The 24,783-nt window shown below is 39.6% G+C and overlaps 4 protein-coding genes across 5 annotated transcripts; 2 read left to right on the top strand and 2 right to left on the bottom strand.

The window, feature by feature from the left end:
- Positions 1-3,996: 3,996 nt before the first annotated feature.
- On the top strand, positions 3,997-11,087 carry Atg4b (Autophagy-related 4b). 2 transcript variants are annotated; one of them, XM_077418860.1, is made up of 7 exons: positions 3,997-4,403; positions 6,124-6,297; positions 6,480-6,824; positions 7,092-7,355; positions 8,365-8,606; positions 8,808-8,969; positions 9,351-11,087. In XM_077418860.1, exons 1-7 carry the CDS (start codon positions 4,367-4,369, stop codon positions 9,525-9,527), a joined length of 1,401 nt encoding a protein of 466 aa, XP_077274986.1. In that variant the 5' UTR covers positions 3,997-4,366; the 3' UTR covers positions 9,528-11,087. The 2 variants fall into 2 exon arrangements, with proteins under 2 accessions (XP_077274986.1, XP_077274987.1); XM_077418861.1 differs by lacking the exon at positions 3,997-4,403 and adding an exon at positions 5,921-5,942.
- Positions 10,689-14,198, bottom strand: Ak3 (Adenylate kinase 3). Its single transcript, XM_077418870.1, has 4 exons — positions 13,838-14,198; positions 12,616-12,735; positions 12,286-12,458; positions 10,689-12,010 (listed from the first exon to the last, which is right to left on the bottom strand). The coding sequence occupies exons 1-4, from the start codon at positions 14,010-14,012 to the stop codon at positions 11,804-11,806; spliced, it is 675 nt and encodes a 224-aa protein (XP_077274996.1). The 5' UTR covers positions 14,013-14,198; the 3' UTR covers positions 10,689-11,803.
- A 314-nt stretch (positions 14,199-14,512) lies between these two features.
- On the top strand, positions 14,513-23,458 carry LOC143904308 (uncharacterized). Its single transcript, XM_077418877.1, has 3 exons — positions 14,513-15,257; positions 15,348-15,502; positions 23,353-23,458. The coding sequence occupies exons 1-3, from the start codon at positions 15,164-15,166 to the stop codon at positions 23,404-23,406; spliced, it is 303 nt and encodes a 100-aa protein (XP_077275003.1). The 5' UTR covers positions 14,513-15,163; the 3' UTR covers positions 23,407-23,458.
- On the bottom strand, positions 15,571-24,740 carry LOC143904296 (uncharacterized). Its single transcript, XM_077418857.1, has 10 exons — positions 24,580-24,740; positions 22,332-22,601; positions 22,040-22,140; positions 21,250-21,485; positions 20,462-20,720; positions 19,845-20,285; positions 19,479-19,631; positions 18,932-19,175; positions 18,227-18,360; positions 15,571-17,786 (listed from the first exon to the last, which is right to left on the bottom strand). The coding sequence occupies exons 2-10, from the start codon at positions 22,588-22,590 to the stop codon at positions 17,442-17,444; spliced, it is 2,172 nt and encodes a 723-aa protein (XP_077274983.1). The 5' UTR covers positions 22,591-22,601; positions 24,580-24,740; the 3' UTR covers positions 15,571-17,441.
- Between the last annotated feature and the right edge of the window lie 43 nt (positions 24,741-24,783).

Raw genomic sequence — 24,783 nt, 5'->3', positions numbered from 1 at the left:
CTTTCACACTCTTTTTCGAAGCCTTTGCCCTTATCTCATCGCCACCTTTATTAAGAGAAACAGACAAACAAAAGTGTAGTCGCGCGTCGTAGATTCGCGCGTCTATCTACAATTAAAAGGGACGACGATAAACCGCGTCGTTATCGTCAAGATAAACCGCAATTATTGTTATCCGGGCGTGTAACATTGATTTGCAGAACCACGATAAATGACGGCAACCGCGGCTCTCGCGTAATCGATGACTCAGACAAACTCTCGCACTCTCACTCGTCGTAATTGGTTCTCCGTAAGTACAATTAATTTTAATTAAATATCCAGTAATATCGAAAAAATTTCTTACATCGTGAAATGTGTATCGCTATTAAATGTAATTATTTCGCTTTTAATAGCAACGTTGTTTCATGCCCCAGGAAGGGAGGGAACGGGGGGGGAGTCGGGAATACGAAGAACGTCGCGATGTGCTAACACAGTGTTTAGCCTTTCTCAGAAATTAATCGGGTTCGAAGAATTCCGATTTCTCGCGAAGCCGTCGCCGAGTCTCCGAAAATGAAGAGACGCCCATTAATTAAGCCGTCGACCTACATCGCGATATCGTTCTTAATCCGTATCTTCGGAATCGATCGATATTATATGCACTGATTATTAATCGCTTTTCGCCGTGTAATTACTCCGAGAGCGTCGCGTCGTCGTTACTTGTCCCGTTAAAAAATCTGCTTAAAAATCTTCTGATCGGCCCGTCACCTCCGCGATAAAAAATTACCCTTTCCAAAGATTTTCATCTTACAATTAGCAAAATTTTTACTTTTCTTTTAGACAGACCGCAATTTCAACTGTGATTTATTTATAAGATTTTATTATCCTGCACTACGAAAAACATTATTTTAAGATAGAAAATACGCACAAAAAACGCATGCACGTACACTGTTGAATTCATATAGTGTTAAATTATAGTTAATTTAAATCAGTTTTTACTATTCATATAGGTCCACTACTTCTACTCAATATGCTATTAATTTAATTAAAAAGAAAACAATAAAGTTAAAATAATACTGTATTTTGTACTAAAATAATAAATTTCGACATATATGATAATTAATAATATAATATCACCAAACTTCATTGACTATAACTGGCATATTTATTCACAATAAATCACAACGTTTCGGTCCAAATTCGGACCCTCTTTAGGTGAACTCTTACACAAGCATTCGACAGGCAATTCGTGAAGCTGTACCCGCAAGTCAGAAACTGAAGACTAGGCAGAAAAAGAATATCATTTTTGCATTGCGATCGCTTAAATATCAAAAGACACGGTACAGTGTCTCGCGCCAAGTACGCGCGGAGCGAGACGCACCGTGACTCTTTTACGCGAACGCACGATGAGTTGCGAGTACCCGAGATTTTGAGATTATAAATAACAAAGGAACTATAAAAGTAAAAAATCTAACAATAAGTGACTTGATTTGTGCGTTGTCAGTAAAATGTAATATAATAATGTCAGTGTTGGTAAAATATAGTGTAAAAAATAATAAGAAATTGAAATAGTCTAAAATTAAATGTGTACATATATAGAGCGTGTTAGGAAGCACGGTCCGTCCCGATTGCGGAGAACACAATGCGTATAAGGACATAAATTTTTTAAAACCAGTAAAGGTTAACTACCTATATTATTTTGTCGTAAATTGTTGTTAAGTTTTCCAAATGCCTTCCAATGTAAATGCCTTCCAATACTCAAAATAGCTGCTATATTTTCGAAACATTTTTTGTTAATAACTTTTTAACGAATAACGAGCGCGGGTTAAAACCTTCTGAAGGTCACTCAGGAGAGTGACCTTTTGACAACATACTAAAATATCAAGGTCCATTTCCGATATCTTGTGACCGTCTTGGATAGAGTTTATAACAAAAAGACGCGTGTAGGACGATCGTCTTTATTGATCCTCTACGGGGGCGTCTTTACAGCGGTAACGGGAGGATATCGCATGATCGCGCGCGATTTCTTTGAACTCTTCTTCCCTTCGCCTAATGACGGTCTCCCACTTATTTCTCCGGCGTGAGAGGAGAAGAGGAATATATATACGGATTCGCATAAAAGGCAGGTCATACCAGGCTTGGACTCGGCGCGCCGCTTCCCGAAAATTTTCCCTTGAGATGCCAATAACTCGGCGTTGCTCATGCGTGCGCGATAAGATAACATCGAAATCGTACGTATCCATTATTTGCGATGATAAGAAAAAAATAATAGTACATTTCAATGAATGAATGTCTTATAGGCAAACAGGAACGAATAAAGCACCTTGAAAATTTATTTGAAATAAAAATATCAAAAGAAAAAGAGAGAAAGAGAAACTGTTTGGAGCCGGCGTTAAATTTTAAGTTCCATATATTTTCGTAAATAAAAATACTACAAAAAGGTACTTCGGAATTATCAAAGGAATGAAGAGAGAAAATCAAAGCTCGATTGGAGTTTATTACCTTCTCTGTGAACCGACATTGGGTTGTCACATTAGATGTATGGAAAGAGAAAAAAAATGTGCTTTCAAGCACGTGGAATAATCTGCTACTAATATTGATCAATATTCTAAAATGTATTAATTCTCCTCTTAATCATATGTATTATATTTAAAATAAGATGTAAGGTAATTGTGTTCCAAATAATGTTTCAGTTTTACATTTTGAATAATTGTGTTAGATTCATATAATACATCAGTAGTTCCATACTCTATTTCCTTATTGCCACGTTTAAAATAAAATTGTATACACAGTAAAAACTGTATTTTAAAATAAGATTTTCTTTTGGTTCATATATATATTTGTGTACATTTTTAAATGTATATTAATGAAATATAAATATATATATATATATATGTATATACATATTTAATATATCTTATAATATATACGTAATTATGACAGTACTAGCTAGTTACCCGGGTTTCGCCCCGGTAACGAAAAACTATACACTCTATAGTTTCTTCCGGAAAATTCTACCCCTATTTTATATGGTCTTAATACAAAATCTGTTCAGCCGTTCTTGAGTTATAAATGGTGTAACTAACCCGACTTTGTTTTATATTTATGACATATAATGCTATTTAAGCATAAGTTGTCAATAATCTTATTCTTTGACTATCAATAATTTCATTGCTCAATTCTTACGCTTCAGGGGATTTATCCAAAAAAGTTTAATAATATTCTCTCTCTCTCTCTCTCTCTCTCTCTTTCTCTCTCTCTCTCTTTTTCTCTTTCTCTCGCTTATTCGCTCTTTCACTTTTTCGTTCTTTCATGGAACATGGGACAACAATTGTCAATCGTCAATCACAATCATTATCGCACGCCGCCATTAGTGGACGCTTTAAATTCCACGACGCAACGTTCAGGAGAAAAAAGAGAAACAAAAGAAATAAAAATCAGAGATATTCCATTACGGCGTCCAGTCATGTTCGCGATCGATGACAGCTCGAATTTTAGTTTCGCAACTCGCATCGTTGCGACCGTTTGTCGCCAAGCCGATTTCTCTACGCGCTCCACAAATCAAAAGCGTCGCGTAGTGTTCTGCGTTATTGCTCTGCCTGCAATCTGCAATCTGCATCGTGAAGTTGCGCACCGCGAAGTGCGGTGCTTTCAATCGCACCGGCACTACCGGCAGTCTCGCGCGTCGCGCGTGCCCGGCGCAACAAAGCACGTTAATGCGGGCGCCCGGGAGAAACAATTCGCTGGCGGGTCACAAATTTCCAATAAACAGACAAGCAGGTGAGTAAGCCGATGTTCAATACGCATAATATTCATGCCGCGTGATTCCGAACGTCACGAGGAAGATTTATCGACGAAGGAAAGAAACGGGAAAGAAAAACAGAAAGAAAGAAAACCAGAAACTGATGTCGCCGTCGAGAGGGGGGGCCGCCGGAGCCCGCTTCGCGTTCGAACTAAACGCTCCGCTGGGCAGCGCGCTCGGCGCGCATGCGCCGAGACGCCCAGCGCCCAGCCTGCGGAGCAGGCTGACGGCTGACGACGCCGTGCGACGCTGTGGGCGACGCTGTCGGCCGTGCCGCGGTGCGGGACGTAAAAGGGAAACGGAGCAGTTCCGAGTTCCGATCGGAGCTAACCAGCTAACACGCCGTCGTTTGTGCCGAACGCCGAGGATGCGCGACGCCGGACGTCGCGCCGACGTTCCTTAGGAATCGACATCGTCGAGAAAGAGAGAGACGAAAAAAGGGAGCTCGGGACGAGCCGCGCGAGCGCGAAAATGTGATCGCCCCGTCTCGTCGACGAGACAGCCGTCAAACGCAGTCAGAATCGCCCGCGTGCAGAATCCACCGTTCATTACGACGCCGACTTCACGGCCTTCGCGCCGTTCCGCCCGAGCATGAACGGCCAGGTGCAATCGTCGCGGGAGAGGTTAGGTGGGTGACACACACACACACACGCCTGCTGTTTACGTCCCGCGTCCCGCCCCGACGACGAGCTGTCAACAGTGTCAACGAGTCCCTCCCTCATTCCCGCGATTTTCCTCTTGTTTCCCTCTCTTTCCTTCTTTCCCTCCGCTTCCTCTGTCTTTCCCCTTTCAACGTGCTTGACGGCTTGACTGCATATTTGTTTTGTTCGGCCCAAGTTTGTTACTTATGCCGTCGCCGATAGTACGAAGCCTAGTTTTCATTGTTTCTAGAGAACGATCGAAGCGCACCACTTTGTCCTCGGTGAAATCAGATGAATCAAACGTCGTACGATACACAAATAATAATATCCATTTGTCTACTGAAATCATACGATGAAGTTACATGTTGAGCAACAAAATAAAAACTTTCTGAAAATTTTTCACCGTCGGATTTTGAATAAGGTTTCGCACAGAGTCAACGTACTCCCAGCTGTTGAAATGTCAGTTTTCTCTTTTTCGCCTTTTCTTTATGCATTTATACATCTATAAATTTATCTTTGATTGCTGCACTGGACTGCATTAGAATTTCCCTGCTCGCTTCAATCAAATTTCAATCATATATCTATTTTATTTTAAATACAGAAAATGTACACTAATTCAGCTTTAAAAGAAACATCCCTTATCTCTTCCTGATGTCAAAAAACACAGTCATTCCTTCGCCTTTCTATTTTATTTCTCGCTTCTCTTTTAACAAAGCAAACGTGATAAGAGAGATATATAATTATTAACATAAATATAATGGAATTATCCTTGCCTTTTGAAAACAGTTTAGCTCTTATCCCGATGTTAGCCGTTGTTATCGCCGTTTTGTTAACCGTGTGTCAATTTGGATAGTCGATTTCTCTGTAAATAACCCTGACGTTATGTCGCATGCATTGCAGGCGAGATAAGAAAGCGAGGCCCGGCGTCGTGACCTCTTAATTTGTTTACTTTGATGATTTATGTGTCGCAACAGCCCCCTGCGGCCGACAACAGAGATATTAATCGCTCGCGCGGTTCAGCGAAGCCGCTCTTTGCCGTCTGTAACGTCAGGTGTGATATCAATGGAACAGTGCAAAAACGATAATCTTAATAAAACAGCTTGTAGAAAAGAATATTAACATTATTAAGTGTATAATTAAGTGTACTGTCTGTATCTCAAGTGACTTGTCTGTTGATGAATGTAATACGTGTATGTACTGCATTATTCAGTAATTTAGATAATACGCTCGATGATTATCCAAATTGTCACGCGGATAACAAGACGGTGATAATAGTAGCTAATATTTGGGACGGGTAAATTCCCCTTTTAAAAGGTGAAAACAATTCTTATTTTTTCCTTTGAGGGAAGGAAGGGAGGGAATAGAAAAGTGAGAACATGGTGAGACATCACTCATTATGAGATTTGCTCATCATAATTTTCGTCCCTTGTACTTGAACCACCGCAGGGCAGGTAAAAAGGTGGAAAACAATGATCGAAATGCAACAGAACAGTAGGATTTGAAGAACAATTATTAGAAATGACATGGTAAAAACAAAATTAATTAATTGATAAAAATAATATGGAAGACAGAGAGAGAGAGAGAGAGAGAGAGGGGCGGTAAAGTGGAGAAATAGAGAAAAACTTAACGTTATTAAATAGATAAATACAAATTAAATTTTTCCAAAATGTCGATGAATTTCAAGATAAAATTGTTTTGTATTTGTAGGTGGTTTCGGTCCCGTGAATCTAGGACTATTTTCCGGGATGATCGCCACGGACCGTGTTCCTACCATTCAATCATTCAACTCGGACGCCGAGTTAGACGACACCATGGCCGCGACGGAGGTCGACAGCAAAGTCAAGACGAAATTGCTCTCTATGTGGAACAACGTTAAATACGGTACGTATATCGGACATTTCGGCAGCAAAAATTTTGTTTAAAAAATATTCTATGTTTCAATTATACATTCTTGCCGTAGATTATTATAGAATATTACAGATTTATTCATTATTTATTGTACATAATATAAAAAGTATTACGAGAAATAATTGTCAAATTATACGTTTCTTTCTTGACAAAAGGCTGGACTGTGAAGATAAAGACAAACTTCTCTAAAGAATCTCCCGTGTGGTTACTGGGTCAATGTTATCTGAAAAAATCGGAATGTTCCTTGGAGAGAGCATCGGAAGCATTGGAGCCAGTTGGAACGGGGAGTCAGGTTTCCTTGGCGATGGATGCCACAAATTTCGAGAATACCATAGAGGAATTCAAGAGGGATTTCGCGTCGCGTCTTTGGTTAACATACAGACGGGAATTTCCGATCCTGAATGGCTCCACCTTTACCACAGACTGTGGTTGGGGTTGCATGCTACGCAGCGGACAAATGATGCTCGCGCAAGCATTAGTCTGTCATTTCCTCGGACGGGGTAATTATTTCTCCTTTTCAAATTTATTTTATTGGCGCTAAAAAGATTCATTGATTCTCTGTTCTCGAGATCTTAAGTAAAGTGACCAGTTTATTTTCTTTTAAAATTACTTAAATTATTATTCTTAATATTTATATAAATTCGAAACTGTAATTTTATTTTTTATTTTATTCGACAAATATACAAAGAATCGTTTGAATGAATCTGTATGTCTCTTATTGTGTTACATAGTATTGAGTGATAAATTTATTTCCTGATTTTATATAGAGTGGAGATGGCGGCCGGAACAATCGACTGACGAAAGCAATCATCGGATGATTATCAAATGGTTTGGAGATCAGCCAACACCGGAATCCCCATTCTCCATACACAGGCTCGTGTCGCTCGGCGTTTCGGCGGGAAAACGTCCAGGCGATTGGTACGGTCCCTCCTCGGTCGCGCATCTCTTGTGTCAGGCTATGGAACGCGCTAGCGAGGATCCCAACAGTAAACTCAATCAGTTGGCGGTATATGTCGCCCAAGATTGTGCAGGTTAATATTAACACATTCTGTGCTTATTATGTCAAAAGAAATATCAAATTATCTAAATAGCAATTTAAAATTAAATAAGAATTTTGTTTGTACAGAATAATATAAAACAAAATATAAAAATATGTATAATAGAAACATTTTAATAGTTTCTCATAAGAGAACGGAGATTTCTTTTATTAAATGTTTCGCATTGTGCCAGATTTTACAGAAATTTTGTTCTTTACTTTAGCGTGTTATTTTTTTTTTTTTTTGTTTTGTTTCCGTGGGAAGAGGGGAAATGCCTCGCGCACGCCCGGCCCCGGTCACCGGGTTGTGTGGGGCTTGCACCCACTAAAACCCCTCTCCTCTAAACATAGCACGAATTACAGGACGTGTACGAACGAAACTTACAGGAACCCTCTATCCGGATAGAGGGTACCGCACCACATAAAAAACACGAGCCCTATCCTTGGGCCCGTCAACGCCGTGGGTACCCGTTCCCGATAGAAAGATCCAAAGATCTCCAACTCTGGCCAAGGTGAAGCGCTTGGCGGGAGAAGAGCTGCGCCCCTCCCCAAGACCCTGCCCGAGGGCGGGGCCCTGGGGAAGGGCGCAAAGAACATAGGAGCGAGGCGCACCGCTACAAGGACCCAGAAATTCCCATCAGGGGGACGACCAACCGCACCCCGCAGCCACAACGAGGCTCGTGACTCCCATTGCCTAGCAATGGGGTCAGAGCCCCGACAGCACAGCGGTGAGCAGCGGGCCCACGGCCGACCAACCCCCAGAGAACCCCGGACCCAACAGCAACGGGTACCCCGGAACAGATAACACCGGCAAACGGACAGAACAATCACGCCCGCAAGAAAACGCGGCGACCGCCGACCGCCCCCGAGCCACCCCCCCCCGGGATCCAGGAGCGTCGCCGAAAACGACGCGCCGGACCCCGAGACGGGAGCAGCCCGAAGACCTTTATTTATGCATAACCTTTATCGTGTTATGCATTAATAATCGCTGAACGTTTTTTCAGTGTACATGCAAGATGTCGAAAATGTTTGCTGCACTCCCGATGGTAGACGGAAGGCGCTGATACTCTTAGTGCCCTTGAGGCTCGGCGCCGACAAGCTAAATCCCATTTACGCGCCTTGTTTGACATCGCTGTTGACACTAGACACATGCATCGGCGTGATCGGTGGTCGACCGCGACACTCGCTCTACTTCATCGGTTATCAGGACGACAAACTGATTCACTTAGATCCGCATTACTGTCAGGTAGCATTCAATCTTTTAAAAAGCAAACATTACCTTAATATTTGAAGCATTTAATTTACAAATCCTTTTGTCATTTCAGTCGTTATTTTATATATTTCTTTGTTTTACTTTTGTCCATCTTTATTCCTATAACTTAGAGGATTACATTTAATCTTTCAATATATTTTATCGTTCTGATTCATTTCTTCACTCGTTATTCAGGAGACCGTTGACGTCGAAGGAAATGAAAAATTCCCATTGACAAGCTTCCACTGCACATCACCGAGAAAGATGTTGCTTTCGAAGATGGACCCCAGTTGTTGCGTAGGCTTCTACTTTCCCGACAAGGAATCGCTCACTGACTTTATGGAAACAATCCAACGGGTAAATATAAACACATCTTTAATTTCAATACAACATTTAAATTCGAATGCAATTAATATGCAGAAAATTAAACAAAACAGAGTAACATCAGTACACTTGCAAGTTTTTTGCTTTTTAGAGATGGAAAGTAAGCCAAACAAAATGAATTGTAGGAATAAGGTGTAAACAGGGAAAGAAAGATCAAATGAAAAAAAGAACTTTGTTTCATATCGAGCGAAATTAGGACGTCTCGTTAACATTATTTTTTGCGTTTTAGAAATGGAAAGTAAGCCAAACAAAATCAAATGTAGGAACAAGATGTAAACAGGGAAAGAAAGATCAAATAAAAAAAGAACTTTGTTTCATATCGAGCGAAATTAGGACGTCTCGTTAACATTACAGTTCGTGATACCGAACCAGAAGATAGACTACCCGATGTTTCTGTTCTGCGAGGGAAGCGGTAAGGATCTGCAGCAGGGAATCGAGGTCGTCGAAGGTCTTCTGCCGTCAGCAGGTCACTTCGTCGAGAGCGTGGAGGACGATCTATACGAGTGCGAGGAGTTCGAGTTGCTGCAGTAAGATAGAAAAAAAGGAAGAAAGACGGTGACAGCACGGAAATATGACACGCGCGATTCCGTGCTCATCTGAATTACTCTCGCGAGAACGTCTCTGCGTCTCTATCTGCTCACCCAATATCTCGCGGCAGTATTTTTTTTTCCTCATATATAAAACATAGTAAACGCGAGCCGGATATGTCGTCCTGGAAAGAATGAGATGCTCAGTATCGAGGCGATGAGTAACGCATTCCCATCGATCTTAATGCGTGTATGGAAACAGAAATTGAGTGAACTTAATGACCAGTTACTGTTACTTATGAGATAGGAGATAAGGAAGCAAGATTATTCACGACGTTAGTACAATTTAATGAGCTGATTAATTCGTCTTTTCGATTGTTTATATTATGTGTGTATATATATATATATATATATATATATGTGTGTGTGTGTGTATATATATATACACATAATAATTGCATATATATATATATATATATATATATATATATATATATATATGCAATTATTATGAGAATGCACAATTTTCTTATCTGGTTATATATGATCTCGAAATTCGTTGATGGCTTTATATATTGATCATTAGTGATAACTAACTTAATAATAATTTAATATGACTTAATATTGATTCGTTATCGAAATTTCAGCGAATATTTATTTTGCGTGTTACAACGAGGCTTTGATTAGTCTTGAAACAATTTTATGACGCGCGTTAAATCTGTTGAGTTATCGAAATAAAATTGAATTTTGCGAAATTCTCTCTATATATACAACAAAATTCCACGCGAATAAAAGCGCGACGATTCTCAAGTCTGATTCGTTTAAAGGAAACTATAATAAGGCATTAATTTATTTATTTATTTGTAATCGAGTTATTTCTGAGTAACTCTTCTGCCTTGAAAGAGGAATAAAAAGGAATTTGAGGAACGTGAACATGATATATACAGGATGAAGCATCTAACAGTGTACATTTAAATATTTATTTAGAAAAGATTTGTGATATCTGTACTTATTTATAGATATATAAATAAAAATAATATCTAAGAACTATAAAAGGAAAAAATTGCAATGAAATTTTCGAAATCTTGAAAACTATTTAAACGAGTCTTTTTCCCTCTTACATTCCTACAAGCCTACATGTCTTCAACGATATTTTCAAGAGCGGCAGAAACATTTACAGTAAAATAGAGTAGAATAGACAATAGACTAGAGTGAATCGTTCATTTCGCGCTGCAAAATTACTCGAGCGCTCCAAGAAGCGAAATAACATGATATGTATAAATTGCTTAATCGACGACAAATAAGCTTAGAGTATTCTCTAAAGCGTAATATAGATTTAAAAATAGAAAACACGAAGATTGTTAAAGAATCCATTTAGATGTACACTTTTTTAGATGCCTCAAACTGTATATGTATGTATGCATGTATATGCATATGTATATGCGTATATTGTACTTATACTGTTGAATATGTACACAATATTGAACGTTGTTATATATCTCTCTTACAGCTGTAACGCTATACGCTCGAAATAAATTGAGAAATATGTGACGATTACGTCATCCTAGAATGTATCGCCGATTATTCGAACAATAATTCCTGCTTTGTACTATATACTTTGAACCTTCGGCCACAAGCAGCGGTTTGTCATGCAAGTGCTAGTTGCGAAACAAAAGATATAACTCGCAACGATATCAATATCATTGAGTTACCGCGAAATTCCGTTGTATTACCTAGGCGTTCTTCATTCGGAAACATCTACAAGCCTATTATTGTCGGCACGACATCGCGTATTTACAATCTAATGCCAGTCACACTTGTGTGCGTTCGTGCGTGCGTAAGAGAACGTCGCGCGGATATGCTATAGTACGCGTTCTGTCTGTCGTTGTTGCGAAGTAAAAAACACTTGTTGCCAGAGGAGAGCGTGATATTCCCATCTGTTACTCGAGATCGCGTGTGGAGAACGCGAATCGCAAATCTCAAATAGATCTAAATAGATTGTCCGTTTTAATTATTTGATATAAGAATATAAAAATTATTCTTAGGCGCGTGAGATTTTATCTAATCTAAGGTTCTCTAATCTAATTTAATTTTTAGACAAATAGATAAGAATTAGATCCAAAATATCCAAAAATCTGTTTCCTTTAGAGAGATCTAAAAAACGAAGAATTGGAGAAATCTAAACAAATCTAAATAGACCTATTTAAGGATCAGAATGGCCTGCGCGACCGTCCGACATATTTAAATAGAAAATTTATCTAAAAATTCAATCTCTAAAGCTCAGCAATATTGTGCTACGCAATTCCTGATCGCCGGCCACATTTCGTTAGTGGCGTTGCCGCGAAACTCCCTCAGTACGCCAATCTCACGATAAAACTGCACGACTGGCTCGGTCTTCGTCGCGTAGTCCTGCAGCCTCTTCTGTACAACTTCCGGCTTGTCATCCTCCCTCTGGCACAACGGCTCGCCCGTTACGTCATCTTTGCCCTGCAAAACGCGACAAAATGCTCCGTAATTAACGCCAAAATATCCGACTTTCAGTTTTATAATCAATAAATGCAGTATTTTATAATTATATATTAGAAGAAAATATTGTATAGTAGGATTCTACCTTACTATAATGAATTGTAAAGAATGTAGTATTATAGGCTCCGGTATATCAGTTAAACCCGCGCTTCTTTCTGTGCTCTTTTATTTTCAATGAAAATAGATATAGATATGCATTCGTTGTGTATGTGCGCGCGCGCGCGCGCGCTGATTACCGGCACTCGTGGATCATTGAAGCCGATGTTGTAGACTCTACCGCTGGGCAGATGGACCCATCGGCTCTTGACGCGGTCCAGAATGACGGCGGTCGGCACCACGAGATTCAGCACGAGATTGATCGGGTGCAGCCTCTGCAATCGCTCCGCCTGCGTCAATGTCCGCGGGAATCCTGCCAAGATATTCGCTCGCGTTTAGAACACATACACACACACACGCACGCACGCACGCATCAGGCGGCAGGTGGGAAAGTCGCAGCTTCGAGACGACGACCTTGGCCGCGACGCCGACGCCGACGCAAGGCCAGAATCATTTCCTTCCACACTCACCGTCCAGCAGCCAATTCCGACCCGCCATCGACCTGATCTCGTCTCCGATAAGAGATATCATCGTGTCGTCCGACACGAAGCTACCGCTGTCCATGTACCTCTTTACCTCCTTGCCCAGATCTGCAAACGAGATGTTTGTCTGAGAGCGCTTTGCCAACCGGCGTATAGCCAATTCAACGGAACGGCTGCACATGTCTCCTCGAGCTTTCATTGAATCATATTGTATAATCGCGAGAAATTTGTTGTATCGGAGGCATCGCGTGTTTCGAGGGTGTGTTTCTAAAATTAACAGACCGACAATCTTTCAAGCACGGGATGAAGGATAGAAACAAACGCGGAAATTTAATTTAGAAAAATTCGATGTGTGACACGTGTCACACACACATTGAAATTATAAGATTAAATATCTAATTTATAATATATATATTATATCATTATATTTAATGTTATTTTATAATTATATATGTATAATAAACTATAAATACACTAAAAATATATAATGTATATAGTTTAATTATATATTATATAATAATCTATATACACATATATATGATATAGTATGTAATATGTATAATGTGTTTTAATATGTTAATGTGTTTCATATATCATAATTTATTAATAATAATAACAGAGAAAACGTGATTAAGGACGAACAAAAATAATTTCATCAAAACTAATAATTCAAACGCGTTATCGCAAAATCCAAGTGCTTTCGATTACGATTACATGAGATGCGGTAAGTATATCGAAGATAAGATATTAAACGCGAAGAATTCATATTTAATCGAAATGACAATAACACTTCCGACAGTTCCGACATGTTTTTCAAATTAACTGATTGATAATGGAATGAAATCTGATTACGTAACACGGCGTGAGTGTGAACATTTAAAAACAAACTTTCGTGTTAACGAAGTTGATTATCCGCGAATCTTGCTATCGAAATTATCGAGATATTGACCACGAAGTACGAGGTTAACGATAAAATCCTAATTAGCAAAATAAAAAAAAATTAAAATTTATATCCAATATAGTAACACGCGTTTTCGAAATGTTAGAAAAAATTCAACATATTCACATGTATATATATACCAATAATAAAATACTCAATAGTAAAACGACAGACGAGGAGGAGATTGACAGCGGGCGCTTTTAAATATTCAAAAGGGCATTCAGGGGTAAAAGACCACCACCACCGTCGCCGACGACGACGACGACGTACCAGTGCCGGCGGACACGTGGAAGCGCAGCCTGTCGCCGCTGGAGATGTGCGCGACGCCGAACTGCTGGACGATCCTGGAGGAGACGGTGCCCTTGCCGGACGCCGGCGCGCCCAGTATGACGGCCCTGAGGGCCGTCGCGGCGGCGACGGCGCGACACGTGGTGATCGCAACCATGAGGGGAACCGCGGTCTACGAGGCTGACGGCTTCCTGCGCTCGGCGGCGGCGGCGGTGACGACGACGAGCGTCCGAGTGCCGCGAACTCGCATTGCCCCCGCCGGACTCTACCTTCGATCCCTACTACTGACCACCGCGCGGACTTCGATACTTCGGCGATAAGGCCGCGCGGCCGCGCCGTGACGCGTCGTGGTCGTGACGCAACCGCGATGCGCCGTTTTAACGTTGCGTCGCGTCCCGACTCCCGACGCGCCGCCTCTCGCCGCCTCGCCTCCGCGCAGGCCCGAGGAATTGAATTGATCCGCGCGTTCCCTATAGTTCGCGTGAGCGACCGACGGCGCGAGACCGTCATCGACGAGGCGTTGAACCTTTTGAACCTTGAACCTTGAACCTTGAACTAATGATCGATTGTGACGCAGATTTGCGACTTCTTCGCTCGCAGCCGGATTGAATTGTCATCTAGAAATAATATCAGTTGCACCCTCATCGTGCTGTGAATATTATAGTTTGAATGCATTATATCTCAGCGAAACGAGTGTATAACATCTCGAAGTCGTGTGCACTTATTTAACACGATCTTAAATACAAGATATAGATTCTTTGTTTCTTTTCTCTATCTGTTCTTTTTCGAAGAACTTCATCCTGAACTGCGCATTAGTGCGCATTAGTGCAATAAATTAGAGTGAAATAAAATATACTCAATTGTCTCACTCTAACTTATTGCACTAACGTGCACCCAGTTCTTCAAAAAAAATGATCCTATGCAAAATTTCTTGCCATTTAAAAAAATTTTCCGAATTGTGAGCGGATATAAGAAGATTAGTTATTTTCTAACAAATGTATAAATGACTATTAAAAGCCGCGCGAAGCTGAGGTCTCGACAAAAACGAACGATTTGATTTAATTTGAATTCTGTCAAGTTTTCAAACGTGACGAGACAACCGCCGCCGTGGCAGAGTTGAATCACGTGCCAGCAATCTGAACGTGTCTGCGTTGGCGGCACTGTTGGCGGCAACGGCAAGTTCACTGCGTTCCGCGAAACCCGCTCTAACTGTAGCCATTTCCTTCGGGCTCTCTACTTTCCTTCGTTACTGGCATTACGAGTGAGTTGCTGATTCCAATCAGGGTCCAATTAACTCGATCAGCCGTCATGTCGAAAAATTCGTTCGAGGAGATGATCGGCCAGACCAACGAGGCGCAGATGCAACTGAAAATCATACTCGAACAGGTGTCGAGGCTGCGGAGTGAGTATAAACTCTAAGGATATTCTCGATCTTCGATTTATCTAATTTAATTCTGAAAAAATAAACAACCGTCGTGCTTAATCGTCGCAGTTGATTGCGCGAAGCTGCAATTGGAATTGCTGAGACTCTACCGGCCGCAATGTTTGGAGATCCTGGAAATGTTGCAGGACGTTTCCGTGCCCGTGGACCCCTTCGGCCGTAATGGCGACATTGTCGAATCGCGCGACAACGTCCAGGTCGTCCAGGTATGTGTCGCAAAAATTATACAAGGTGCGTGCTGAGATGGGACGTTGAGCCGTAAAAACGATACGCGTTTATGTTGAAATATATTTATTATATTTCGAATATAGGACTGACACATCGACTAGACACCATCGACATGCGTATCCGTATAACGCCGTGTAACGTAAACATTTGATATATATAATAGACAGTAATAATAGATATAGATTTGCGAAGAGACAGACTCTTTAGAAGCTGCGTCATGTATCCTTTCTCTTTCTTCCCTTTCTCTCTCTCTCTCTTTTTCTCTCTATCTTTATTTTTTTTTCTCGTTACGTTTTCTCTCGGCGAAAAACGCGTTAAACCGGCAATTCCGCGTGTAACTACCGCGTGCGAGAAATTATAAACACGAATAAATCGCGTCTAATGTAATCTTTTGATTGCCGCGAGCGCGAAGAATTAATGCGCTAGGGGGGAGACACATATGCGCTCGCGACAATAATTTTTTTTCTCTTTTTAGGATACTTAACACAATAATTTACACATATATTTTTACGTCGTTGGATCTCCTCTCGACTTTCATTTGCGAGGCGTTCGTCCAAACTCTACATACGTTTTGATGAAATTTTGCAGTATCCCTTTCGGGGATGGCAAACATTCGCAAAGTTTGCTTCCTCATTACGAGTCATCGTGCAAATAAATCTGTCGGGGATATCATTTATTTATTGTCTCTGTAAACTCGTTAATCGTTGTTCAGTTCAATGTAGGAGGATCGAGGGAAAGGGAGGATGTTTCGTAAACCCGTCCAGACGAATATATAGCACACCTCGCAAATACAGATAGAACATCTTATTCTCTTAATTAGAGGTATTATCTACTCTCCTTTTAGATCCAGGGTTTACAAGCTTCTTTTAAACAGATAAAACGCAAAACATTTCGCTAATTAGACATCATCTTCCTTTTTTTTAATTTTTAAATTCAGGATTTTTTGAAATCTCGCGCTGACGAGGAATTCATATATGCGTCGTGTGCGAAAAATGCTGTTTCACGTCGAGTACCACCGATATTTTTGAAACCTGTTCTCGAACCGAAAGGAAACGGAGACTCTACGTTTGCAAACTAATGTCCATTTCTACCAATGTAAATAAACTTTATAATCTCGGTTTAACTTACTTTTTTTTCTTTTTCTAGTTCTAAGAATTAGATGTGTTTTCACATAAAGAATTTTTAATCTATGATATACGTACGGACTTATTACACTTTTAAAAATTCTTTATTATGTGAAAACATATCTAATTCTTAAAACTAGAAAAAGATAAAAAGAAAGTTAAGCCGAGATTAAAGTTAATCTACATTGGTAAATGGACTTTATCTTCTTTTCTCCATACTACTAGCTACTGCTACTTTTTCCCGGTATTAAAAAAAAATTTACACGGTTTTTGGTGACTATTCTAATCCATTTTATTTCGATTCGGGAATGACTTTTCGTGTGCCGCAGCTTCTCGTTAATCCTCAGCTGGTACCACACGCAGGGGTCTCTGTGACTAAAATAATCACATAGACAATCGACTCATAAATTTCTTTTTTAACTCTTTTCTGTATGAGATCCGAGAAGCTTAAAGAAACGTATGGTATCCAGCGAGGACTAATCTTGATTCATGCTTTATTACGACGGAAGATTCTTTAATACAGTAAACCGCCGGTTATCCGGACGAGACTTCTATATAGTAAAAGAAAACGTTAGGCCTAGGGGGTATTAAACAAAATAACAAATATAACTACAACAGCAAAACAGTTTCGGCGTAAATTAAAAATCCTCGTTCCGCGTTCAGTCGGATGTCGATCGTCAGGGGGAGGGGGGGCGAGATCGCTCGGTACTTGGCGATACCTGGACGTCCGGATAACTGGCGGTTCAACCGTATCGCGCGGCCGAACCGGAGCTTCCTCTCGCTCGCCTGATCCTTATCGTTCGGACATGGTTTGCTGCAGCGCGTCGAGGGCTCCTTCGTGATGGATGCGACGTCCGGAACTGCCCTCGTACGCCGGCGACGTGCGGAAGCGGTGCTCGTATCGCGCCTGATACAGCCGCAGACATGAGTTCCGCGCGCGGCACTGCGCGGTCGCCGCCCCGGGTGGCTGCAACTGCGACAGCAGCAACGCGGCGTTCGCGCAGGACTGCCTTTCGCCCTCGCGCACCGCCGCCGCCATCCGCGACTGCCCGTTCCTGGACTCCAACGCGTCGCACACCTTGCCGGCCACCAGGGCGTAGTTGGCGAGACAGGGTAACAGCCCCTCTTCGTTCTGCGCCTGGTACAAAACGATTTGTTGTAGCTTTCCCGAAGAATGCATGGGGAAAAAAATTCCCACGAAGTGAGACTTAAGAATTCAAACTTAAAAAATAAGCCTGTAAATCCTGAGACTATAGTATAGAGTGTTGGAGCGCGTTAGGTGTATTTATTAAGAATATATTTAATACTTTAATATTGACGCCTAAGTATTTTAATTTAGTAAGAGATATTGTTAGGATGGAATTTAATTTTTCATGAAATTGAGCTTTGAAAATTCTGACGATTAGAAGATTGATATTCCTATATATTGCATTGAATAATATTCCAAAATTTTTGGATTTAGAAATGTAGAGGACATTTTTATGTCTTCACGTGCGACATTAGATTGATTTATCCGTAATCTCCGAATTATCTAAAAATCTCTATAACATAAAGATAGAAGTTTGTATATGAACTTACGCAAGCTTTGCAGATCTGCAATTTCACACAGGGCACGTAGAGCATTCGAGCTGTGTCGCCGGCTAAGTTATCCACAGTTCGGCATCGCCACTCGATGGCTTCTAATTCCGGACAACTTCTAGGCTCCTCGATGGCTGTATGATACAAACAATTGTCTCATATAATTTGTATTAGCTATTATTTAATTCGATTCATTAGATTTGCACAGATTATTCCAGATTTATCGAGCCATCTCTTGCCTGCAGATTCTTTGGACTTAAAAATGAGAGATCGATAAATTCTGAATTGTGTATGATTAAAATTAAAAAGCTTCGAAAGCTAAATGAAAGTAAACTCTGAGAACAATGTTATTTTTTATTCAATTTTGATATGTTTATAAAATTATAAAACAAAACTATATAATTTCCAAATTATAGAAAAGTTAAAAATTTACATATTTACATAATTACATATTAGATAAAGTTATTGTGCAATCAAATTAATTATAAAGATAAATATGAACTATAAAAATATTAAATTAAAAAGAATTTTTCTTCGGAAAAGCTTAGAGTTAAAAAATTAATAACTAAGAAACGCGCAATACGCGTTTTTATTAAGAAAAAGTTCAATAAATACTGGCTCACTAATTGTGGGATATTCTGCATAGTTTGTATAATCTTTCTTATAATTTCTATAATTTCTTTGCGGATATAATAAAATACTCACACTCGCTTTCCTCTATATTGTTATTAATATCGCTCCGTTTCTCGTCGGCTTTACTGCCGGTAACGCTATTAGTGTTCGGATTATTGTTTTCGCGAAAATTAGACGTAGAATTTTGCTGTGCTTCCTTTTGCGTTCTCTGTGTCTGCTTATGAGCCGCAACATTGTTTCGAAGATCGTTCAGCGCTTTTTGCATCTTCTGCAAGGTATATGCCGCTGCCATTCGCGACATTAACTTATCCTTCACCTGTTAAACATTTGTACAGATTTTTTTTAAATAAATTCTTATTATTATTTATCAATCTTACTAATTGTATTTTCTCTAAATATTTCTTACTTGTTTTACATAAAGTATATAATTACGTTTTATTTTTTTTTATATCTTAATCATAAAATAGTAATAAAAAATTGAATGGTTTGAAAAAATTAGATTTTTTGATAATTTGATTTATAGTATTAACAAATTTATTTATAATATTAAATTTATTATATTTTATAATTCAAATAAAATTGATGTAATAATTTGTGAAAATGCAAGTAGAAAAATTACCTTCTGCAGATCCACTTTATCCTCTGAAGCAGCGTACCTCATAGCTTCATCGATAATCAAGTCCTTAATATATTTCAATTTTGTATCCATCTGCTCGAGTTTATCCTTCCGCTCATTCTCGTTTTCCTTTGGCTTTAAATTTTCGGCCATATTCTGCCAACGAAGGACAAAGGTTCTTACTTGTTTATTTAGCGAATAAAATCAAGCTATTGTTGAACTATACCATTAACTATTACAAATATTATACATAATCTATAAACTATATTATAAATATAAAGATGTACATATATAAATATTTTTTTCCACGTTTATTGCCATCATTGTGCGATGCACTCGACAAAAGAATTTTAATAATTACGGACATACCTCGTAGTAACGCTGCAGCATCCACTCGTCGTCCTGATTCTGCGTGCCCTGTCCGGCCGTGAAGGTCGTCTTCTTCTTCCTCCGATCAATGCCGAAATATTGCGACCAGTCGACGCTCTTCTTCCTCACCTGAAGGAATTTCGATTTGGCTGTCTTCGTAGCGTTTTCTTTTTGGCCCTTCGGGGACGGCGTCACTTTCGACGGCGTTTCCGTCTTGCCCTCATGATCGTGCTCGTGTTCGTGATCGTGATTCTGATTGGATTCGTGCTTGTGTTCGTGATTCTGATTGGATTCGTACTTGTGTTCGTGATTCTGATCAGATTCTTGCTTACGTTCGTGATCGTGATCATGATCGTGTTCGTGTTCATGATCAGATTTATGAGTGTGATTGTGTGAATTCGTGAATTGCGTGCCGAATAGGGCTCCTAGGTCTTGAGCAACCTTGAAATAGAGAAGGAGAGGAATGTTTTACACAACGTTGCCACCATGTTCCACTACGTTGACGTTCGACTCCACGAACGTGTAATTTCACAACAAAATCAAAAACTGATTGATAGTAGACAGAGCAATTAGCTGCAAGCAGCGGCACGATCGTGTTCTGTTATTTGTCGCGTTACCTTAGGATCCGTAGTCTTTGATCTGGTTTGGGTCGGCCTGGGGCTTCTCTTAGCGACCGGATAGCGCTTAGTCAGCTTGCGATAGCTACCGAACTCGCGGCCGATAGGAAATCGGCCGTTTACATTCCTACGTTCCGCCGGCAAGTACAGGATGCCCTGATCCTGATCGCGATCCACGAACTCCTCGTCATTGCCGTCCTTCATCTCGCTCAATGAATCTTTGCTAAGTAGCTCGCCCCAAGACATTGGTCCTGCCGTTCTATCGAGCAAACATTACGTTGAACATTAAATCCCTTTTCCAAACCATTAATCGTTCTTGTACCTCATTTTCGGAACAAAAATTATGGTTAGAATACGAATGAAGGATACAGGGGAAGAACGATCAAAGTCCACTTTTTGTCGAAATTGATCTGATCATGCTATCTTATGGCATTTTCAAAGAACTTTAATTTTTATCTGTTTTGATCAAGAACAGTTACAATTCATTGGAAATTAAGGCTAAAAGATGTACCGAAACGATCATAACTCCCGCGCTTGTGGGAAAAAACCATCAGAGTCCAACACATACAATGTAAACACTAAATAAATACTAATGCTGCGTTCCGATAATCATTAAATTATGTACTAATTTTTTCAATAGCTTCCTAAGATATCTAATGTCTTGAAACTTATAAATCTCGATATAACAATTATAAGCTCGTTATAAATCGATATAATTATAAAGCTCGTTACATTATAGATGTGACCTTTAATGGGTCGAAGTCGAAGGGAATGACCATCGAACTTACTCGTATACTTTGTTCCCTCTACCAGCTCTGTAACTGTCGTAAATTGATTGTAAAGCGGTTAGATAGTCGTCGTCCACCTCCACGAGCGCACCGTACGGAAAACCGTCCTGCAGTTCCTCCATGAACAACCTCGTCAGATCTTCGTTGTCCAGATTCAGTCGATCGCCGGCGCCACCCCGTTTGCGGCTACCACTTCGCTCGCGCTCGCGAAAGATCGAGGCCTGCACCGGTTCTTCCTGCAAGCAATTATCATCGTGATGCTCAACGTTATTTATCGAGGATCTCTGTGGCGCATCTCGCTTGACTGTTTAAAATGTCTCTGCTATTGATTTTTATACAATTTTATACGATTGGAAGAAACAAATATTACGATCAACAAAATGTTGAAACTCTCCCTCTTTTTTCGACGGAGTTTTTTGATCATTTTTATCTTCTTTTAAAATAAATAATTTTACTACAATTTGAATGAAAAACTATTATGATATATATGTTATTTAATATAAATATATAATTATAATATAATTAATATATATTATTACATTAATTATATTAATTATATCTATAATATTTGAAAATTATAAACATTTAAATAAAGAAATTATTATATGCGTATTACTAATCTTTGTCTTTTCGAATTTTCCGTTTATGTGGTTTTCTGTGCTATCGAGAGCAACCGAAATGTTTTTGCTAGTCAAGTAAAATTAAGATCAAATTGGGATTTAATCTTAGGAATTAACCTTGATTAAAATGGAATGACTATCTATCTTGAGTGATAAATCGAGGGATTTACCTGCTCGGGTAGAGTCTCCAAATAATCGAGTAGTGCCCTTTCGAGTAGCTTATTATTCAAGCCCTGGAGACCCTCCCCCACCGTTTCCAGTTGACCATTGTCTGAAACCGCGATAAAAGTAATTGACAATTAGTAATACAAGGATCCAATACGATACATGATACAAAAGTCTAAAATAATACGATACATAAAAATGTAATACGAAAAACATAAAACATATATCATAAAAGTTCATTCTTCTTCGCTCTTTTCTCAGAGTCTAAAAATGAACGTTCTCTCGAAAAAATCTTACCGTTAGGCAGGAACTCGATCTCCTCGTCGTCCTCGTCGAAGTCACGATCGAACTTGCGGTCGGTGTCGCCGCCGTGATACTTGAACGAGTGCAGGTCGTTGTAATACTCTGGTGAATCCGCCATGTCCAGGGATCTCTGCTTCCGCACGTTTTTGGGGCTCCTGAGAAGCTCGTCGTGGAATTGTCGAGCCGCGGAAATCAGCGTGATTGCGCTGGTTCCCAAGATCAGCAGCGGCAGTATCCACCGTGGCGATGCCATTTGTGCTCAAACTAATCAGTAGAAAAGTATAATTGCATGCAATATCGCGCAAAGAAAGTTGAAAAAGTAACTGGAAACACTAATTATCTTTTTTTTTTATTATCCATCCAATATATACAAATAGGAGATATACACAGATTAATATAATGTTTAAATATAAATAAAAAGTAAAAATTACAATTTGATTGATTGTGTAAAGAATTACAGATTGAAAAAAAAATTGATGAAACAAATCTGTTGACTGTGAAGAAATACTGTTGCGGAAGCAATAACAATTATACACAGATTAATTTAATATAATATAAATAAAACATATCGATTATGTATAAACAAATATGGATTTAATGTAAATTATATATATAGACATAAAAAATTTTAGAAAAATTGACAAGTTTATTTTCTCTGTACTATAATCGATATTTTTTTTTTGTAAGTGTCATATTAATCTATGCATACTTATAATGAATAATGAGAAAAAAAATAAATTTTTAATTTTTTTCTTTAACGAAAATTGTTATAATAATTTTATATCATTTTTATGAACGATAATATCATATTATTGTAATTTTTATTTTTTTCAACGGTAATTTATTTTAAACCGATTTGGAAAGACAAGCTCCTCGATTCGATTCTGCTGGTTCTGCGCTCGGCGCCTTAATCGTCAGACGTGCACTGTATTCTACATCGTAATAAATATATATAGATATATTGACCACGTCTATTTTGCATACTGTACTAAGCTAATATCGATTTTGTTAATAGGGTAACGAAGTCCTTCGCACGAATGAAGACGTATCGAGGAAATCTACGACGTAACATCAAGAAAAGATGCCCAGGCTGATAGCCCTTCATATCAAATCCATTCCGATATTCATTGGAAAAACTCATCGAACTTAATATTAAAATTCATTGAATTTAAAAGTAAAATAAAGAGGAAGGAAGAGGGAGGAATTAAACAGAAAGTAACAGATAAAAAAAAGTAAAGTGTAAAGGACAGAAATCGTAAAGTAGAAACAGATTTTTCATGTTTTAATTAAAAGTCAGAGTAAAATTAAGCGGAATAAGCTAAATGACAATAAAGTGATAAAGAGGGCACATAAATACAAATTACATTGCGCAATTCCTTTTTCTCTTATATTCTAATGTAAAACTCGCAGATTACATGTGTAAATCGTAAAACGCATGTATATAAGTTTCTCAAATTCGCGTAGAAACGATCTTCTCGATTCAAGTGCCGACGTTAACGAAACTCTAGTGTCGTGTTTAGACAAGCGAGAGGTCAGTTACTATTGTTACTAAGGGGGATCAAATTACCAGATGGTACCGTCGTCGAGCGCAAAATTTCGCTCGCGTGTTCATCGGGGCTGCGCATATTTGTCCACGTATATTTCGCAATCGACGAACAACAACCTGTCGCTTGTTGATGCGTTATGAGTGTTACTTATGACAAATTTCGTAAATTCTCTGGGAACGAACGCTCCGGGGTCAGCGAGGTCGGGAGATCGCAAGTCGTAGAGACCACGGTCGACGGGATCGATTCGCACGCGCCCAGGTAGCAGGATGACGTCTAAAGACGTCTTAATGACGTTTTATTGACGTTAAAGACGTCATTAAGACGTTACTAATACATCATTTGACGTCACTCATCTGCTACCTGAGCGGCTACGTGTCCGCAGGTGAAATTTATAATTAAAGAAAACTGAATAATTTAGATTATATAATTATAATTAAGATTATATAAAATTAAATTAGAGACTCAACGGACTGTCATGAAATACGAAACGTACGTCGCAATCGGGAAACGCAACGGAACGAACTGCGAATCGACGCAGACCGAATTGCGAAAACGTGGAAACACAGTTGGAACGTAATCAACGACGAAATTCAACGACGACTTACTTGACGGAATTCAAACGGATTAATACGACGCGACGGGGATGCCTTTAATTGTGCGCGGGGTGCGCGGAGTGCGCGGTATACAGGACGTACCTGATTAATTTAATCTCTCATCCGCGTGACCACCCCCTCAGGATAAACGGGTTAGCGACCAGCGTTCCCTGCTTTTTCTCTCTTTATTTTTTTTTTTATCTCAGTACGCCGTAACGTTGTCGACGACGGTGTTCCCCGGATGTGCATGGAATCCCGACCTGCTCTTCTCTCACAATCAGGAGGACCACCAATGGCGGCGGCTTT

Source organism: Temnothorax americanus, unplaced genomic scaffold (genome assembly GCF_048541705.1).
Source record: "Temnothorax americanus isolate GAGA-0224 unplaced genomic scaffold, ASM4854170v1 Scaffold50, whole genome shotgun sequence".
Taxonomy (NCBI): Eukaryota; Metazoa; Arthropoda; class Insecta; order Hymenoptera; family Formicidae; genus Temnothorax; species Temnothorax americanus.
This window is presented reverse-complemented; position numbering and strand designations above follow the sequence as displayed.

Bases quoted from the DNA above. Each gene is read 5' to 3' on its own strand.
- LOC143904308 (XM_077418877.1), top strand. From the start codon at position 15,164: ATGTCGAAAAATTCGTTCGAGGAGATGATCGGCCAGACCAACGAGGCG. The intron at 15,258-15,347 runs GTGAGTATAAAC...TAATCGTCGCAG, and splicing joins ACAGGTGTCGAGGCTGCGGA to TTGATTGCGCGAAGCTGCAA. The intron at 15,503-23,352 runs GTATGTGTCGCA...TTTTGTTAATAG, and splicing joins ACAACGTCCAGGTCGTCCAG to GGTAACGAAGTCCTTCGCAC.
- Ak3 (XM_077418870.1), bottom strand. From the start codon at position 14,012: ATGGTTGCGATCACCACGTGTCGCGCCGTCGCCGCCGCGACGGCCCTC. The intron at 12,736-13,837 runs GTACGTCGTCGT...TCTCGTTTGCAG, and splicing joins CCACGTGTCCGCCGGCACTG to ATCTGGGCAAGGAGGTAAAG. The intron at 12,011-12,285 runs GTAATCAGCGCG...CGCGTTTTGCAG, and splicing joins TCAATGATCCACGAGTGCCG to GGCAAAGATGACGTAACGGG.
- Atg4b (XM_077418860.1), top strand. From the start codon at position 4,367: ATGAACGGCCAGGTGCAATCGTCGCGGGAGAGGTTAG. The intron at 4,404-6,123 runs GTGGGTGACACA...TTGTATTTGTAG, and splicing joins ATCGTCGCGGGAGAGGTTAG to GTGGTTTCGGTCCCGTGAAT. The intron at 7,356-8,364 runs GTTAATATTAAC...ACGTTTTTTCAG, and splicing joins TGTCGCCCAAGATTGTGCAG to TGTACATGCAAGATGTCGAA.
- LOC143904296 (XM_077418857.1), bottom strand. From the start codon at position 22,590: ATGGCATCGCCACGGTGGATACTGCCGCTGCTGATCTTGGGAACCAGC. The intron at 22,141-22,331 runs GTAAGATTTTTT...TCGCGGTTTCAG, and splicing joins GATCGAGTTCCTGCCTAACG to ACAATGGTCAACTGGAAACG. The intron at 19,176-19,478 runs GTAATTTTTCTA...AATGTTTAACAG, and splicing joins ATAAAGTGGATCTGCAGAAG to GTGAAGGATAAGTTAATGTC.